The 17,906-nt window shown below is 42.3% G+C and overlaps 1 protein-coding gene across 2 annotated transcripts in view; it reads right to left on the bottom strand.

Moving 5' to 3' along the window:
* Window positions 1-17,203, bottom strand: part of ABHD5 (abhydrolase domain containing 5, lysophosphatidic acid acyltransferase) — a 31,333-nt gene extending 14,130 nt beyond the window's left edge. The window contains exons 1-2 of one of the 2 annotated variants that reach the window (XM_080387281.1): window positions 16,938-17,203; window positions 190-275 (exon numbers count right to left, since the gene is read on the bottom strand). In XM_080387281.1, coding sequence (XP_080243407.1) covers window positions 190-275; window positions 16,938-17,062 — 211 coding nt within the window. In that variant the 5' untranslated portion in view covers window positions 17,063-17,203. Of the gene's footprint in view, window positions 1-189; window positions 276-395; window positions 934-16,937 lie in introns of those variants that run through there. The other variant, XM_080387282.1, reaches the window with a different exon arrangement.
* Window positions 17,204-17,906: the final 703 nt, after the last annotated feature.

The raw sequence follows: 17,906 nt of genomic DNA, 5'->3' as shown, positions 1-17,906 counted from the left end.
GAGGGCCTACAAACAAGTATCTGAAGAAGGGAACAATGAAAATCTAATTCTAAACATGTTTATTTCACCACAGTGTAAAAGCCATATTTAAAAACTTCTTTGGTTATATTTAATGTAGATTAAATCTAGTAGATTACATGTAGAAAATCTAGTTGTATTTATAAAACTTATAAAAAACCAAAGACTTACATTTTAGCATTTTGTCCTCAGCCTCTTTAAGGTGTAGCAGTGAAGTGGGACACCAGGCAGGAAGCCAGCTGAATAACCATCCTAACCTACAACAGCAATACAGAATAAAAATTTCTTCAGCATGACAGTAATTGTTTGCACCATGTGATGTTTTGAAGACATTTCTTCTGCTGCTCTTCATAAAAGAACCCATGTAAACTACACACCGTGCAGGACAGGAGTGCACAGTGGGAGGGAATTCACTTTCTCCTGACTTTATAAAAGTGCTGTTGTGATCAGGGGCATTCTTCAAACAGTGTGCTGTTTCTCCAACATCTGTTCCTTATCAGAACGTACTGATCTATCTCCGTCAGAGCAGGCTTCTTCTGAGAACCTGGAGACATCAGCCCTCCTGCCAACCCAACAAGCCTGGCAGGATATGTAACACAATCACTGGAGTTTCCAGCCTCCTCTTAAGTTCCCTTGGAAGTCTGCCTGCACACATATTACCTTGCGTGAACTTACTATTTCCAAAAAAGCAATAACCCGTGTGCTCACCAGACTAACCAATTCATACACTAGATAAATCTAAAAAGTGAAAAATAAGCAGGTTTATTCTAGCGAAGTAAAAACCTAGGGCCTTCCTTACCAACTTAGAAACAAAGTTCCAGAGGAAAACAAAACTGCAATGTCAATTCCCCGAAGAGAAGCTGCTTTTCCAGCTGTCAGTTGCTATCTTGGTAGTACTAGCTTGACCGTGACAGCAGGGGCAATGACTCACCCACAATGCTACAAAGGACACAACAACTGCGTACAGTTCTTCCTGGGTGTTAATTTATCCCTTGTTTTCAAAACTGAATCCTCTTTTTTCCCCTCTCACCTGCTTTTGAAGCGGCTCAGACTACCAGTGCAAAGGCTGACTATCCCTAATAGGGAAGAGAAGGTCACCAATCCACAACCAACTTACTTTCTTTAGCACTTCTTTTCCTACACTGAACTGCTTTCCAGTTAAGTTATAGGATTTTCAGGACTGAACGCTGCGAGTAATAATTGTATAACAGTTAATGTTAAAAGACTATACAGATACTACATGTGATTTTCCAGTGCACAAACACTAGATAACAAATCACAGATCCGGACCCCCAAGCTCTTTATCCAAAGGACCTTCCCCCCACCATTTTAAGGGGCTGAGCTACTGAGCTGCATAGCTACTTAAATTTGTGATACAACGTGGAAGGCTTTCTGCAAGCAACTGCAACTGCAAGCAGCAGTGTTCAGATTCACAGAAACATTAAGGGATACCAAGAAAAAAAAAAACCCTGATCAAAGAGGGTTAGTCATCCAATCACCCATGCCCATTGCTATTCAGTATTATTTACTCCTCTGGGAAACACGCTGATGCCTGGCTCTTCTATAAATAACCTCCCTAAACCACCAGACTCTGGGAATCATTATAATGGCATACTGAGGGACTGTGAAGGGAGAGTTATATGTCCTTCCGTGCCATGTCCTCATGCAATCTAAGAAATGAAGTAACTCGGCGTCTTACAGGAGCGGGCATCCAAGTGTTTTGCTTCCACGTTAATCTACACATTTATTAAAAAGTAAGATGTTTAAGAGGTTAAAAGCTGGCACCAGCCAAAAGCAATTTCACCAGCAAACGACTGTGAAATCTGAGTTTAGCAACATCACTAACTGCGTTCCAATGTTATGAATTACTCTGGTAAATTATTAAACAATAGCTATGTCACCACCCTTCTGAGCCAAACTTTCTGCTAGTTATATGCTCAAGCAGGTATTTTCATTCATAACTCAGGTCAGAAGCACAAAACTCAGTCACTATTTCCCTCAAGCCAAAACTATACAAAATGTTTCTTCTTGGCAAAACTGCTGATTTAGCAAAGAAACTTCTTTAAAAATATTTTAATTTTTTTTTATCTACAGAAACAGTAGATTGAAGACAGTGCAGAGATATGACCACAATGAAATAAAAATGAAATCTACAGTTCACAGTCCCAGAATTTCACTTCCCAGTCTTAGGGAGACACCTGGATACGCAGAAAAAATATTTAGAAAATTGTATCAGAATAGGAAAGCTGCAACATAGATGCCCACTCGTTCTTTTGCTAGCTATCAGTACTGTTAATACATGCTGAGCTTTTCATTCAGAAGAGACATCATATGCATGTATAGCTCGATAAATACAGTCAGGAAGCTGAAACGCTTAAAATAAAAAAGCATGTTTCCAATTCAGTCATTTTGTACTTGCTGAACTAAAAGTGCAAGTGAAGAAGGTTTTCTGTCAAAAAAAAGTGATCCCTTTCTAGAAAAGTTATTTTAGAAAGAGAATATTTACTTACCTATATTCAAGACTTAATCCTTTGTCACCCCTGCCCCCCTTCCAAAAAAAAGGTTCACCACATTGCTAGATGTTTTCCACATGTGGAGAACAATCAACTGCTTAATCTATCTGAATAATTCCTCTGATAGCTTTGGAATCCTAGAGCATGGCTATATCATTTCTTTCGTACATCTGTGCTAAATGTGTCTCCTAAATGCACACAAGAATGTCAATTGCTTACATAGCCTAACATTTTTATTTCTGTGATATGAAGTTAAAAGGAGCTATGTAGTGTCAAAAAGAAAAAAAAGCAAGAGACTTCTCAAGACAGTGTGCTCATCAGCAATGGAGATAAGACATGAAAGAAAACGAAAGGTTTCAGCAGTAGTTTCACACTGTAAGTGAGCTACCCGCTGCCAGAAGAGGCAGACCTCACTCTGCTCTCATCACCCACCACTTCACAGACACTCTGCTTCCATCTTCATTTTTACAAAAACAAAGCTCAACAGTGGAATCTTGTATCTTGAGGAGTTAAAAAATCCATTTGGCTTAGCTGTTTGCTGTATCAAAAAAAGCGAGCTAAATCTGGCAACTGACAGCCCAAATTTCTACAATTTGTATACTGACTGTACATGTGACTGTTACAGGTCAAATTACTAAGGTGGGATTTAACCCGTATATTCATTTGTGGCCATGCAGTAACACAAACCAGTATGCACACCCACGCTAAAATAAGCGATAACCAGTAGGGCAGAGCATGCCATAGGATGCTCCCTCACATCTTCTATTTGGGGTCAGTTACGCTTTTCACAGCCACGCAAAAAAGAAGTCACTCTCTCTGCCAACAGACCTCCACACTTGTGACACGTCTGGGGCAGGAGACCAGAAGGCAAGGGAAAGCCCCAGAGACACCTGCTGAACAGCCTTAGATATGGAGAAAGTCAAGCTGATTAGTGTGAGGCTAGAAGATTAGTGAGACCATCAGTAGCCTGTGCTGATGGCCCAAACCAGTAATAAATAATGAAAACAAAAGGAACACAGGCAGAGAGATCTGACAATGTGGAGCTGCAACCTCTATGCGCAGGGGCAAGCTGCCAGTCAGGCCCTAACGCGATGCCTGGCTGGACCAGGCGGCCCGTTTCCCTGGATCCATGCATAATAAAGGATAAAAATAAATAAATAAATAAACAGAGAATAAAGAATCATTATTACCTTTAGACATCTACACAGTAAAGAGTAACTGAATATTGTGTAAAATGTAACTAAGCGTAATACTGCTTTTCCTTAGCTGTTTGAATGTTAATTTGAATCAAGAACTTACTGTCACAGCACAGCTTAAATTGCCCAAGGGTAACTTTCAAAATAACTGAGAATCAAGTAGAGGCAGAGGCATAGTGAACTTGACCCACCCATCCGCCTCCACTAATTAGGTCAAATAGGATGAAGAATGTGGCAAATACGTAACTCACATACAACCATTCTGTCAGCTAGATTTATCCTGTTTAGCTTGGTGAGAACTGATTGATCTGTAGCCAGTTACAAATTTTACATACTCCACAAAAAGCTCATGAAGGGTCTAGATAATACTGAAGAATTGAAAACATCTATTGTAACACTGAGTTTTGCACTCAAACCGCTGAACACTTTATTTGATTTCTGGCTTGTAATGTGGATTTAAAAAATGAAGCTCTACCATATAAAGATGTTCAATGAATGTTCAGCAGAAGTTGTAACTATCTAGGAGATAGAAATGTACATACACATGGAGCTCATTCTCTCAGTTTTCAAGGTTTCAATTTATTCACATTAGACTTATATGAATGCATGGCCTGCAAGTTGTATTAAGCTTAAAACCATAAACAGAGGCATCTTCCCATGTACACCACATCACTGTAGACCTGTAATAATCTATGGGAAGCCTGTGTGGCAAAAAAGCAAACCAGAAAACCTGTAAGTAACAAAACTCCACTAATTCATGGTAAATGAAAGCAACACCATTTGCTACATGATGATTTGTCAAAAATTGCTGACCTACTGAGACAGGACGTGCAGAGATCTTTCTACAGCGCTGAATAGAAAATCAGCTTTTCACTAACAATTTTGAAGCTAGTACAGTAATCAAAAGTTCCAGTACAGACTAAAAAACAGGTGCTAAAACATGCACCAGTGACAGAAGCATGGAGAATAAACTTTCCTGTCATGAAGATTATTCAGACTTAAAACCGACATCAGCAGGGAAACCAGAGCTCAGGGTATACAACAATCACAGAGTAACTCACAAACGGGGGATTACGGGAACATAACTGAATGCACGAGCAACAGGGCTGCCTATCTGTTTCTGTCTTAACTCTCAGCAAATGAACATATTTAATATTGTTAACTGAATTTTTGCAGACAGTGCTGCAGACTACCAAGGTTTTAGCTAGGGAACAAGCTCAAAAACTTAAAAAGCTGAAACACTGAGTGAACTCACTGGTAAACCATTTCAAGCTTTACCCTTTACTCTTAAATCTTACTAGAATCAAGCTGAACTTTCAAAAACCCTAACCTTCTCCTTTCTCGACTTCTGGAATTAATTCCAGCTGTTTTTAAGGAAGGAAACAAAATCAAATTAACGCAGAGAATTTGCTGTAGTGTTTTTGCCCAGCACCGGGCTGAACGGTGGTGTGATTTTCAGGGCCATCCAGCTGGCATAGCAGTTACGAACATCCATCAGTTCAAGCTAGCCCCACATTCAGAGAATCCTGCACTGTAACAGGAAAACAAGGGTGAGTAATGGAAAGACAGCTCAGACTATCCCCTCTTGTTTCTGCATAAAGTATCTTTGAAGTACTGTGCTAACAAAGGAATTCAGAACTGCCAATGTGTTGAAATCTCAATATGACAAACATCATAAGGCTTACTATTCTAAGGTCTCACATAACCCTACCACACAAAAACACTTCAGCATTGCACTTCAATGAAACGAGTCATATAATTGTTCTGCTCAACTGAGTTATAATGCTCAGCATTTTATCAAAACAAACCCTAAATAATGTAAATATTACCATTAAGCCATAAGGAACCCTCAAAAGAGATCAATAATTAAAAGAATGGGGCAACCACCTACAGGGAAAAGCAACTCGCTCAGCCCTTGCAATTGTTACAGAAATACTAAGAATGGGCAAAACAGGAGGAGTGAATCAGGCATTCAAAAAGGGTGAGAAGTCAACATACTAAATTTAAGGCATAGTGCCAATGTTAAAAGTAAAACCATTTTACCATAATGCTCTAAGAACACTCTATAGTTAACATAGGATTTTGGACAGATGGATGGATGCTTCAGTGAAATAACTAGAGATACCTTTTTACCTTTGTCATTATATTTTTTTCTTTTTTTTCCTTAAGAGGAACAGCAGAAACAAGTCTGTTTACTGAACTTTTCTGCATTTTTCTCAGCATCAGCAGTAGTCTACACAAAGCCTAAGAGGTAAGTAAGATGTGGCTTCTTCCATTGTCAACACCACCAAGTTTTCAGAGAATATTATATTTCTGGTTACTAAATTTCAAGTTTACAGGTAGTAACTTGAAACAATACAAAGCAAAAGAAACAGTCACAGATTACACAATCAAACAGGACTTTGCGTGTCAAAATGTCACGAGAAAAGTAGTAGGCTTAAATCTGGCTAATTTATGTCCAAGGTAGAGTTAAGTTATAAGAAACTTTTTCTTTCCGATTTCATTAATTTAATGGCCTGCAACACCAGAATACCGAGTGCTGTTTACATGACTGATTATGGCAAGAATTAATGCTTCTTTATTAACATGTACCATCAACACTACCATTACAAAAAACCTACTATTTCAGTAAAGAAAAATATTTTTCTTCCCAGCATTCACGATAACCAAGTTCCATCTTGTTCTCTATTTACTCCCGGGAGAATTTCTTTTGAATTTAGGTTGTTTAACAAATCACTGGGGGAAAAAATACTTTGGAAAAAAATGCAATAAACCTATTTCAAACTAGTATGTGAAAGAACAAGAAAACATGTTCCTAAAACTCCAGTAGATTGAAAAGCAAATGAGGAGATACAGAGGTGGCAACTATTTTCAACTCAGTAAAGTTTAAAAATTGTTATATATTGGAACTGCATATCTCTGAATCAAATCCGACAATATTTTTCTGGTTGGTAACACAATGTTAAATGACTAATAGTGATAAGAAATTTAAAATGCTAAGGTAGTACCACTAAAATTAGGATGTCACTTAACCATTGTGGATTTAATTTTATGAACAGGTTCAATTTCTCCTGTACAGTTTCAGACAAGCCAGCAGTCTCTTCAGCATTTCAGCAACTGTAATCATTTAAAATGCAAGAAAATTACACATCCAGGGTTGGTACTAGTTTAAAGCAGAAATCTTGCTATGAGAATGAAAGTTGAGGTGGAGAAAGTTTTAATGTAAAGTAGTAAATAAAATACATTCTTAAAGAGCAATTCTTAAAATGCTCCCTCTGTTCAAAGAATATGTAAGAATATAAAAGTGAGATTTAATTAATGAATTTTATTGAAAATAACAGAATGCATTAATGATTAGCATGAAAAAGGACTCAAATTTCCTAATTAAATTTGGAAAGTTTACGAAATTATAAAAATACGTTTATTGTATGAAAGCAACATGCTCTGCATGAAACTCAGAACAAGATGCAGCAAATTAACATACATTAGACTTAAACCTTTGACAGAAGTAGTTGACTGCTGTTAATATTCAGTGTTAAGTCTGTTAAGTCAACGAAAGCCAATTTTTAAAATAAGAAAGATAAAAAGCGCAGAGGAGTCTGTGTGTTAGTCCAACTCTGAGAACCACCCTATTTCTGCATTTTTATTCCTGATGGTGTCAGTATGCGGTAAACTGAGGGATGTAATGCCTGAATCCCAGGCCATCCTCACTTCCAGCAGACCAGAGCAGATCTAAAAGCTTACTATTTCCCCCATCTCACCAACTCTACTATTTTGTGGCTGCTCTCTCTATCAGATTTGTGAAATAATTCAGCTTTAAAAGGAACTGTATTTGAAACTAGATAATTATGGACACCCAGCTACAGAGAAGCCAAACAGTTAACCAGCCAATCTGTGGGCTAAGAAGGCAGAAAAAAAGACCAGCGAGGCAAGGTGGAGGACAGCAAGCTTGCAAGTCAGAGCTGCCAATGACAGACAGTAACACAGAATCATGACCTCAGCCAGTCTGGATTTAACTGGGCAGGGATGCCTCAGGAACCCGACTCAGGATATGGTTTAATGAGAACTTTAAGAGCATAACCAATTTTGGGAGTCCTTGTTGTCCTTCCTCTCTGTCCCCAAAGTGCAGCATGTTCTTTAGCGCTTCAGTATTCTGAGAATAATGAATACAGTCAGAATTGTTCAAGCATTCACAAGCTGTGTACAATAACTGTTATTGCAAAGACTGCGTATGTCAGATGTAGTAACCACAACAATTTGAATGTGATGCTCCTAGGACAAAAACTAAGCTCTGGCAGCTGCAGACAAACAACAGGAGAAGAAAAATATCCCACGTTCCACTTCATAATCATTACATGAGAAGACCAAAAATGCTGTAATCCTCAGGGAAAAGACTTTGATGAGCATACCAAAGAGGCAAGATCCAGAAGCAAGAATGAGAAATACGTTATGGGAGCAAAAAACTTCAATACTTTAACAAATGTTTGTTTGCCATTTTCATGAAGGAACAAAAAAAATGTATGGAATTACTGTGAGTGGGTTAAAAAGGAATACAATTCCCCCCCCAGGTGACATTATAACCCTGCCTGTAAAGTTCTGTTTAGATGAGTTCTGACCCAAGATGTTCCATGCAATTAGATGTTGTGAAATTCTTGGATATTTCAGTAACATTAAAATAGAATGTTTTGAAAACCTCTACATAATATTTCTAGGAAGTGTAATGTACATCAGTCCCATTCCAACAAAAAGCCCATGATAGGTTATTGCAGAATATTGCTACACTAGGTCAGAGGTAAAAAACAATGCATTCCTCATGTACTTACTGCATCTTGAACTCTGTATTCAGAACATTCAACATCAGAATTAGTGTTGAAAAACTCAGAAGCAAATTTTACTACTGTATTTATATTAACTGTGCTACACTGGACTATCGCTTATTAAAATTAACCTGAGAATGTAAATAATGAATGTGAATCCATAACCAACAAGCACTTTCTGGCTATTTTAGTGACAGTGAGTTTATTTCTTGAAGTGTTATTTGAATTGAGTAACCTGAGCATTCAGCCAGTGAAGAGAACATAAAATTCTGTTCCCTCCCATGCTGAACCTCAGCCAAAGGGTACACCTCACTGTATACCTTGCATGACTGCAGCCCCTTCCCCATTTTCTTCTCTGTCTCCCAGTACTGCCTGCCTTTTTTTTTACCCATATGCATCCTTCTTACATGTTTTTGTCATTTCTTCCATCTTTCTAGCTATACCAAAAGCTGTCCATTTCAGAGCATGTGCTTTTTCAGTATGTCCCACAAGAATGAAGTTTATCCATGGACTGCCACCCAAGCCTGCAACCTGTAATGCTCATGCTGCTTACAAAGTAGCTGCGTTAGCACCCAATGCAAGAAAGGATTAAGTGTATGTGCAATAATGAAGAAACCATGTGTGTGGTCATACAGCTATTACTTATTCCTATTACTGTTCACTGCTATATAGATTCCAATCCTACTGTCCTTCAAAACATCAGTCTTCTCCACAGTCAGGTTAAAGCTTGGCAACAAATACACTACAGAGCAGAGAACTAATTAACTCTGACAAGCTTTCAGGAACACTGTTCCTCCTTAACTTACAACACACCCTCCAACATGCAGGCACTTCCTCTTAAAAACTTTATGGTCCACTGACTGCTAATAGTCATCTGCTAAGCAAACCCTTGGTTAGTTCCTTCCATCTCTTCTAAGGACCCATTATTTATATTTTGATTTAAAAGAGAACTTAAAACATAATCTAGAGAAAAATCATATTAGCAACTACAGACAAGGTATGGAAGAATACAAAGACAAAGATGCAGAGGAGAGGAAAGGGGGAAGCTGCACTGTCCCACTAAAATTCTCAACCTTGTGACAGAGATCATGTGTGTAACACCCAGGTTAGGTGCCACTGAGGACCTACATCCCTCTGCCTCCTCCACAGTAAACTCATGTCTGATAGAACTTGGCACTGCCACACCTATTGAGTCTTTTTACAAACATGTTGCACATTACATTAACAAAATGTGAGGAAAAACATAGTTAAAATAAAGAAAATTAAAATTTCCTCTTGGTACCCTTCAGACATTATGTAACTTTCTACTACTTCCATTTTATTGACTCACCTACTGATGTCCTGCTGCTCTTCAGATATTGCATAACCTCAACCTTGTTTAAGTCTCTTTGTCAGCCTTCTCATACCTACCATGCCAGAGGCCCGCACTCCAGACTGTCCCTGAGTTCCATCAAACAAGACAAGAACAAAACACACATGTAACAGGCTCCTCTCATAAATCTGTACCACTGCCCACCCACACTCTACCCCACTTACCTTTCATTTACATTCCATAGTGTATTATGCACAATTTAGATCACACCTTAAATAGAAGATGTATGTTTTCATTTTACCATAAGGTGCCATGTAAGAACACCGATAAAAGACTGCCTAAAGCACGTGATTATTTCCCATAGCTCCAAGCACTTGTACTTGGTGTGAATACAAACTGAAGACTGGTTGTTTCACTGCAGATCATCAGAACAACTTCTACACTGTCTTCCTTTATCATAACCACCTATAGTGCTAACAGTTACCCATATCAAACTTCAAGAACTGGTACTCAACATTTTGGGCTACCTAGCCTCATTTCCACTTCTTGGAAAACCTAAGAAGTGCACAGCCCTTTTCATAACAGACTGTTTTGTGTACATGTCTACGCTACAAATGCTTTGGATGTCAAGGAAGTGTCTTTAAAATAGGTAGAAAGTTAAAAGGGTCTAAAACCCCATTGCATCAATGTCCCCTTATGCATAGGTACGATATAATTAATAAGCCTATAGTGTCAGTATGACACTTATTAAATGCAACCAAGAAAAAAATAATCTACAATAATCTGCTAGCATGAACCCACCCCATTTCTTTAATTCATTGCAATACCCTTCTCTTCCTCACTTCAATGAGTGGACTTGCTCAATGGCAATAGGTGCTCTTGCATCTTTTGTTACATAATGCATTTTTACACCTGTATCTTCCCCTCCTTTCTGTAGTCTCCTATGATCCTGAGTTTTCTATCAACAAATCCTTCAGAGCACTGTCCTTCTCTGCCATTTCTCACCATGTTTTCTTGGTGTCACTTAAAATCCTCCTCTTTTACCCTCTTAACCTTATTCCAGACTAACCTCATTCTCTTATAGCTTCACTGACTCACAAATCTCCCTTCTCCACTGACCTCTCTCCTGTTGTTCAGCTTCTCATCTGGATCTTTCAGAGCCAATGCAAATGCAGACACTCACCTTTCCTCCCATGACCTCTTCTCTCTGGCTGTCAATACAAATCATCTAAAAAACCTATCCTGAAAGAACGTCAGAATTGCAAGTAAATACTCAAAAGTTACGAAACATGAGAATCAAATTTCCTCAACAAGCAATCTTAATAAAGCAGTATATAAGAGGGAAAAGAAAAGATGCTTTAACAATTTATCAGTTGGGAGAGTTGTTCAGATTCTCCCATAAAAGTTCAGAAAAGTCAGAGATCCTCCTGACACAGACAGTGTCTCTTTAAGAGGGGGTAAGTCTCTAACTGGGTCTACCAGCTCCCTAACAGGATCTAAAAAACTTCCAATATACCCAAACACATGCAATACTGGCTAAAGTTTGTGTTCTCCAATGACCCATAGTCACCAACACCATGGCAGCCCCACAGATAGCTGCCCCTCTGGATTTATGACTCTGCTTTAATTTCCACTGGGGCTACAACCACCCTCACTCACTGGTACCCTAATCCTACTTTGACAATTCTTGTAGTAGAGTCTTTGCTTGATACTCTGAAAGCTTCCACTTGACCCATGCAATTAGTAGCAGACTTTCTAACAATGCTCTTTAACCTTTAACACTTACTCCCCACCAGTAGCATCCTAAATACAAATTAAAAGCTACTACATAATTACTATCTTCCTCCCTCTGCTTCTTACATTTTTCTTTAAAGACTTGAGCCAGATGTATGATAAATGTAGTCAGATTTTTGTTTTATGGGGGATTTCTGTCATAGCAGATGACTTGGCCAAGTAAACACTGAAGGAGAGCGGGATGTTCTACGGGAAGCAGTGGAAACCTTCAGGCCGGACACTGAAAGTGTCTGTTTCCTAGTGACAGTATCCGTAAGAATTTATGCCTGTCTGCATGATGCGTGCCTGTGTGCTCAGCAGTGGCAGTGGAAACCACGCACTTGAATGATGCCTCAAAGGCGGCAACCAGGGCCACTGGAAAGGAGCAACTGAGAGGATGCCCTGCTGTTCCAAGAGAGGGGGAGATCTTCCACAGCTTTCTGGAGCACATTGACATGGCCTTTCCTCCTACATCTAATGTAAGAACAAGTTTCAGAAAGACTGGAGAAGAAAAACTTTCAGCCTAGACATGCCCAGCCTGTGGCACTCAAACCTCTAGATGATGTTTCCTAAGGCACTGTCCCTTAGGAACCATAAAGAACTATGACAAACTGAAGAATTCTCTGAAAAATCATAAACATATTTGCTGAATTGTAAATTAAATGGATGAGATGCCCCAATTCTACTTGTTTTGTTTTTAAAATGTGAAACAAAGGCCAGGGGCCTCACTGTTGTCCCATGAACAGATCTTGACCAAGGCTGTGATCCTTTGGCAACTCCTTGCCATCAGCCCTGTAATCTAATTTCCAGCTAAGCTGAGGGAACTTGAAAGGTGGTAAGTAAATGTATAAATGGGTCTAACTGAAATCTAAAAGTCCCCTTCACAAAGGCAAGTTCGTCAGGTATAACCATGGAGGACCAGTGTGAAATGAGTGAAGCAAATGGAAAAAAAAAAATCCGAAGAGGAGCCAAAACCAAGTAAAAAGAGCTGAACAGATCATCTACTTTGAGATAGTAACTGCAATTATTAAAAAAAAACAAAACTTTTTTCCATAATGTTTGCCTATGGTTGCCAGCCGGAAAAAGCTCAACATTACTGTTCTATCCCCATTAGTGTTTAATCAAGCCTCTCTTGGGGGCATTTAGATGAGATTCCTCCTTGTACAAGGACACGGCCATGACCATTTTCTTTCTGCCACTGGTATGAGAAAATAGCCCCTATTATATTTCGCCATCTTTCCCTCTCTCCCTTGAGCCTGTGTTGGGGGAGAAGAAAGATCTTCCTGACGAACACAGGCCTTCCCTTCCCGAATTCATACAAGGACAGGAAAACCGTGAGAAGAAATCCTATAAATGCCTGAAAACCTGCTCATACATGTACTTTCAGATGAGCAGACAGACGTAACACAAAAGGCATTAAGCACTGAAGCTATGACTGACACAATCCTGCCACCAAAACAGACAAAATCAGAAAAAAGGAATGAAACATCCTTTAACCTTTTCCCACATGTGCTTACCACAATGCATTTATGTCTCACTCGCTTTTCAAAAACGCAAGCTGTCGGTACCAGACCTGCTGTCAGTCACCCACACTATAGAAAAGGCTCTCGGAAACAGTCTCCTTTCACAAAGAAAAGCTGGGCCTTGCTTTCAGCAGTCTACCCATTCAGTTTGCTTTAAAACCCAGAGGACATAATGAGGAAAAAAATCAAGCAAAAATTCCGAGTTGAGAGTGTTCCTTCATGTTTCAATATCATGCTTTAACATACCATTGATACCTCTGTGAACTGTCCTACTAAGAGGCAGACATAGGCTCTATTAAGCCTAATAAACCATTCCTCTTTATTAATCAAACAGCTCACTTCAAAATTGTATAAAGAATTCTGTAATACAAACAAGCTTGAAGGATAATATAAAAATAATGGTGATTACTGGTGTTGCAATTAATGTTTTTACCTATTACTCCAAGCCATTATTTTTTGAGACTACAGGCCAGTTAACATCAACTTGATGAAGGTTTGCAAGTGCAGATCCCCTAAAAAATTAGTTTTAAAGAAAGCTATTCCACTTATCTCAGAGGGGGAAAATCTCAACGTTCTGTTTTGGGGATTTTTTTTTAGATATATATATACACACACATACATTTAGTAGCTGCTATTTCTAGTTATCTTACAAGCCACAAGCAGTCCTGCTGAATCCAGAGTGAGCGTAAGTGAATTCAGTAACAAGTGAATTCAAAAGGCTTACGCTAGGCTGTTTACCTCACAGGCAGAAGTCTACATCTAAAAATTAGGCAAAGGAGGTCCAGGGCTATGATGAGGTTTGGAAATCATTAGCAGGTGACATGTTAACCAAGCAATCACTTCCACGATGAATGCTAAAACATACGTTTGGTTCATCTTTTCATTCAAAGTTAGGACGATGTCATGAGCATTCTTCAGCTGAGATCTAGAAAGTAACCGAGCCACTGCTGTTCTGTTTTCACCATACTTTACACAGTTACCAGATTGCAAGAAACTGAATGTGTTGCATAACAAGTTGAATCACACTATTTTTTTCAAAGCAGATAAAGTAAACTTCATATTTATTTTTCATATACACCTGTCACTAACAATTTAATCTAGGGTTTTGATAGTATATTTTGTAACTTTTCCCCTCGCTGCCAGGGAATTTTAACTCAAAAAATATTTAACCTATTTCAATGGTTTATAAACTTCCTTTGGGTACTGAGCTTTGCTCAACTGCAAAAGATGAAGAAATGCTAATTTTGCTATTGTTATAAACTGACCAATAAAAGCACTAACAACTTGGAGCACTAATATTTCATCAAAGCTAATGCACTTTCTGATTCATGGAAAAAAAGGATGAGATTTTGTTCTGAGAAGTATTTAGGGAATTGCGGGCTTTACTCTTTCACATCAAAAGGCCTAACTGTTCAGAAGGGTGACATTGACAACATCATGAAAATCACCCCCCTTTAAAAGCTATCCAGCTGAGCAAATGTGGTGAGAGCTTGCCATAATCCTTTCAAAAATTTAGCCTACGATTCCAAACCCTATGCCCAGATCATCTAGTGTTACGATCCTGCAAGCCTGACAGGCTACTGAAGCTGAGGGCGCTTGGCACCACATCAGCAGCACTCAGTACTCGGTGTCATCAAAGCAGACAGCTAATACAGTTCAGGCTAATGCGCTGAATGAACATACAAACAAAACAGGTTGAGGCAGAGCTATTTTAAGACTCTTACTTAGAAAACCTGTAAACCATCAACAAGAGGCTTTACAAATGACATGTATGTTATGAACGTGAACGGGTCAGAAAGAACACAGAACCAAGAAGGGGACCGTAGTTTCAAATGGGTAACGTTGCAGAAGGCAGGGTGAAGGTTATTTTGAGGAAAGGAGGAGAGCACAGTAACAGTGTAGATGGAACTGCACAGTGCTTTGAAAAGGAAGCCTTTGAAGTTTATACTTGAAAAGAGAATGCTGCGCATATATGGTGATAAAGGCATAACAGGGAGTTTGGAAAAGACAGACAGTCCAGTTTTAGTCAGATTGAGCTGGCAGCAAAATATGTAAGATGAAATACCAAAGCCAGAAGCTAGAAAAGGGACCCAAAAGAGAAGACCGAGAATGCAGGTAGTTTTGAAATTTAACGGAACAGACACATGACAAAATGCGAATAGTAACATCCTTGATATGAAGTCGTGAGTGCAGGGCATGATTTCGACGCAAGCAGCTGAAGAATTTTAAGTGGTATTTCACAAAGTAACACAAGACTTAATTATGAGAAAAGGGAGATGGAGAAACACAAGAAAAGGTTTTGAGGGCCACATAATGAGCAATGAGATATACCACCTGGTATTTAAAGGATGGAAATAGGAAAAATTAACGTAAACAGTGCACAAAAGCACATTTACACATCTGACGGGATAAAGCACATGTGTAACTAGAGCACTGCTACACATCTTCTGATAAGAGTATTTTTTGCTCTAGAACCATAAAATATGATGGAACAAACTGGGAGATAAGTGACCAGCAGACATATTAACTATGTATGACAAACAGACTCAGAGATAGGATGACTGCATTATTCTATACTGGGATAAAGGGGGGCAGACAATATATTTAGGGGCAATGCATGAGTGTTAAGAACAAGTCTGTACTGGAAGCTGAAATGTACAACAAGAAATAAAACATGCACTGAAAGACAAGGTATGAGAAGGCATACAAGAGTAAAGAGTATGTGAATGGAAGAACAGCAGACCACTGATCAATAACCTGATTATTATAGAACCATTTGAATGTATACGGACAAAAGATACCGTGCGGAACTAAGTAATTTCAGGCAGAAGAATGATAAATAGCGATAATGAACTCACATATTGAAGGTGTGAGTAAGTAGTTACAAACAAATATTAGGGATGTATCCTAAGAAAAGGGGCAGAATAATTTATTCTACAGGAATTATTCCAGTAATGCCTTGGGATAGTGAAAGGAAAGCAAAGGTTCGCAGCGACAGCTGGAGATGAGGTAGGCATGCGATACTAGGAAAGGGAAAAGCTTGAGCAACAGTGCCTATGTTAGTAATTTAAAGATGCACTCTCGTCTCCTGCCGGTGCCAAGTGTTACACTGAGGAATGGCGGCAGGGGGGCTGGCAAGCCTTACCGCCTGTCCCACACCCAAGGGGACACACAGAAGGGACAGAACAAGCCCACAGCTGCGAAGGCGGGCAGCGGCCGGGGGCAGCGGCCGGCCTCGGGGGTGCAAGCGAAGGGTGGGTGACGTCGAGGCCGACGGCAAGCGCCCCCTCAGCACTGACAGCAAAGCGCGTCCCTACACACCTGCAGGCAGGTCGGCGGCAGCACGGGCCGGGCCGGGCGCGGCGGAGAAGCAGGGCAGAGCCCCTTGGCGGCAGAGCCCCGGGCCGGCCGCCCGTGCGGGGCCGCGCTGCGCGCCCCCGAGGCAGGCGCGGCAGGAAGCCGGCCCGTGCGGCAGGAAACAATGGCAGGCAGCGCGCCCGGGCGCGGAGGGGGCGCAGCGGCGGCGGGACAGGCCGGGGGAGGGGACCCGGCGGGCCGCTCGGGCAGCCCGGCCCGGCCCCCGGCCCCGCGGCGCGGTGCCGGCCACCGCCGCCCCAGCGCAGCGGGCTGCACGGGCCCGGCGAGGCGCGGCGGCGGCAGGGGGAGGCGGGCGAGCGCAGCCCGCAGCGGCAGGGCACGGCCGGGGCGCCGCTGTCGGCTCCCTCCCCCCGCCGAGGGCACCCGCGGCGAGGGGCGAGGGCCGGCCCCGGGCCCGCTCCACTCACCCTTCGCTGGAGGTCTCCTCCTCGGCCATGGCGGCGGCGCGGTGGCCGGGAGCTGGCAGCGGAGGAGACGCGGCGGCGGCCGGCAGCGCAGCGAGGGACAGCGCGACAGCGGCGGCACCGGCCATCACGCGCTCCTCCCTCCCTCGCGCCCGCCTGCCCGCCCGCCCGCCGCCTGCGTCATCCTCGCGGCGGCCACCCACACCATAGAGCGGGGCGGCCGCCCGCGGCCAGAGCGCCGCCGGGGCAGGCCCCGGTGCCAACCGCTGCCCGCGGGCGGGGCGGGGCGTTGTTGCGCGCCGCCGGGCGGGCGGGGGCGGCGGGTGGTGTCCGCTGAGGCGACCGAGTGGGGTCCGCGGGCCGCGGCCTGTGGGCGCGGGTCAGGGTACGCCTGAGAGGAGGGTCGGTCCCGGGCGCTGCCCCCGCACCGGTGGCCTCGCTGGAGCAAGGCTTCCGGGGTGCCGTTCGTAGGCCCCGGGGGCGCGGGGATCCCTCCGCCGGATCCCGCGGCAGCAGGGGCGGGAGGGCTGCGGCCGCCCGGCCGGGCAGGGGGTGAGGTGGCGGGGCCAGCGTCAGTGCTGCGTCGTGCTCAGCCGCAGCATCCCGCGGGGCGGCGGCGCCGTGCCGGTGGGTACCGGCTGGGCGAGGGCCGGTCTCGCTGCCTCCCCGCGGTGTAACGCAGGGGCTGCGCGCCGGGCGCTTACATCGAGGCGGCCAGGCCAGACCAGGCTAGGCCAGCCCACACGTGCAGCAGGAGCGGCAGTAGCAGACCCCAACCGAAAGCCTCGGACCCCCATCCTACCCCCCCAGGCATCATTGGCCGCAGCTTGCTCGGCGGGGCCCGCGGCAGTGGGGGTCAGCACTAGGGTCTCAGGCTGGTAGTTCGTGTTTGTGTTTACATACAAACAGCAAATGAGGAGCTTTGGATGTAAGTTAAATACTATCTGTCCCTGAGGTGATTACCAGTAGAAC

Source organism: Falco punctatus (assembly GCF_963210335.1).
Source record: "Falco punctatus genome assembly, chromosome: 4".
Classification (NCBI taxonomy): domain Eukaryota; kingdom Metazoa; phylum Chordata; class Aves; order Falconiformes; family Falconidae; genus Falco; species Falco punctatus.
The sequence above is the reverse complement of the archived record's forward strand: the minus strand, read 5'-3'. Positions and strand labels throughout refer to the sequence as shown.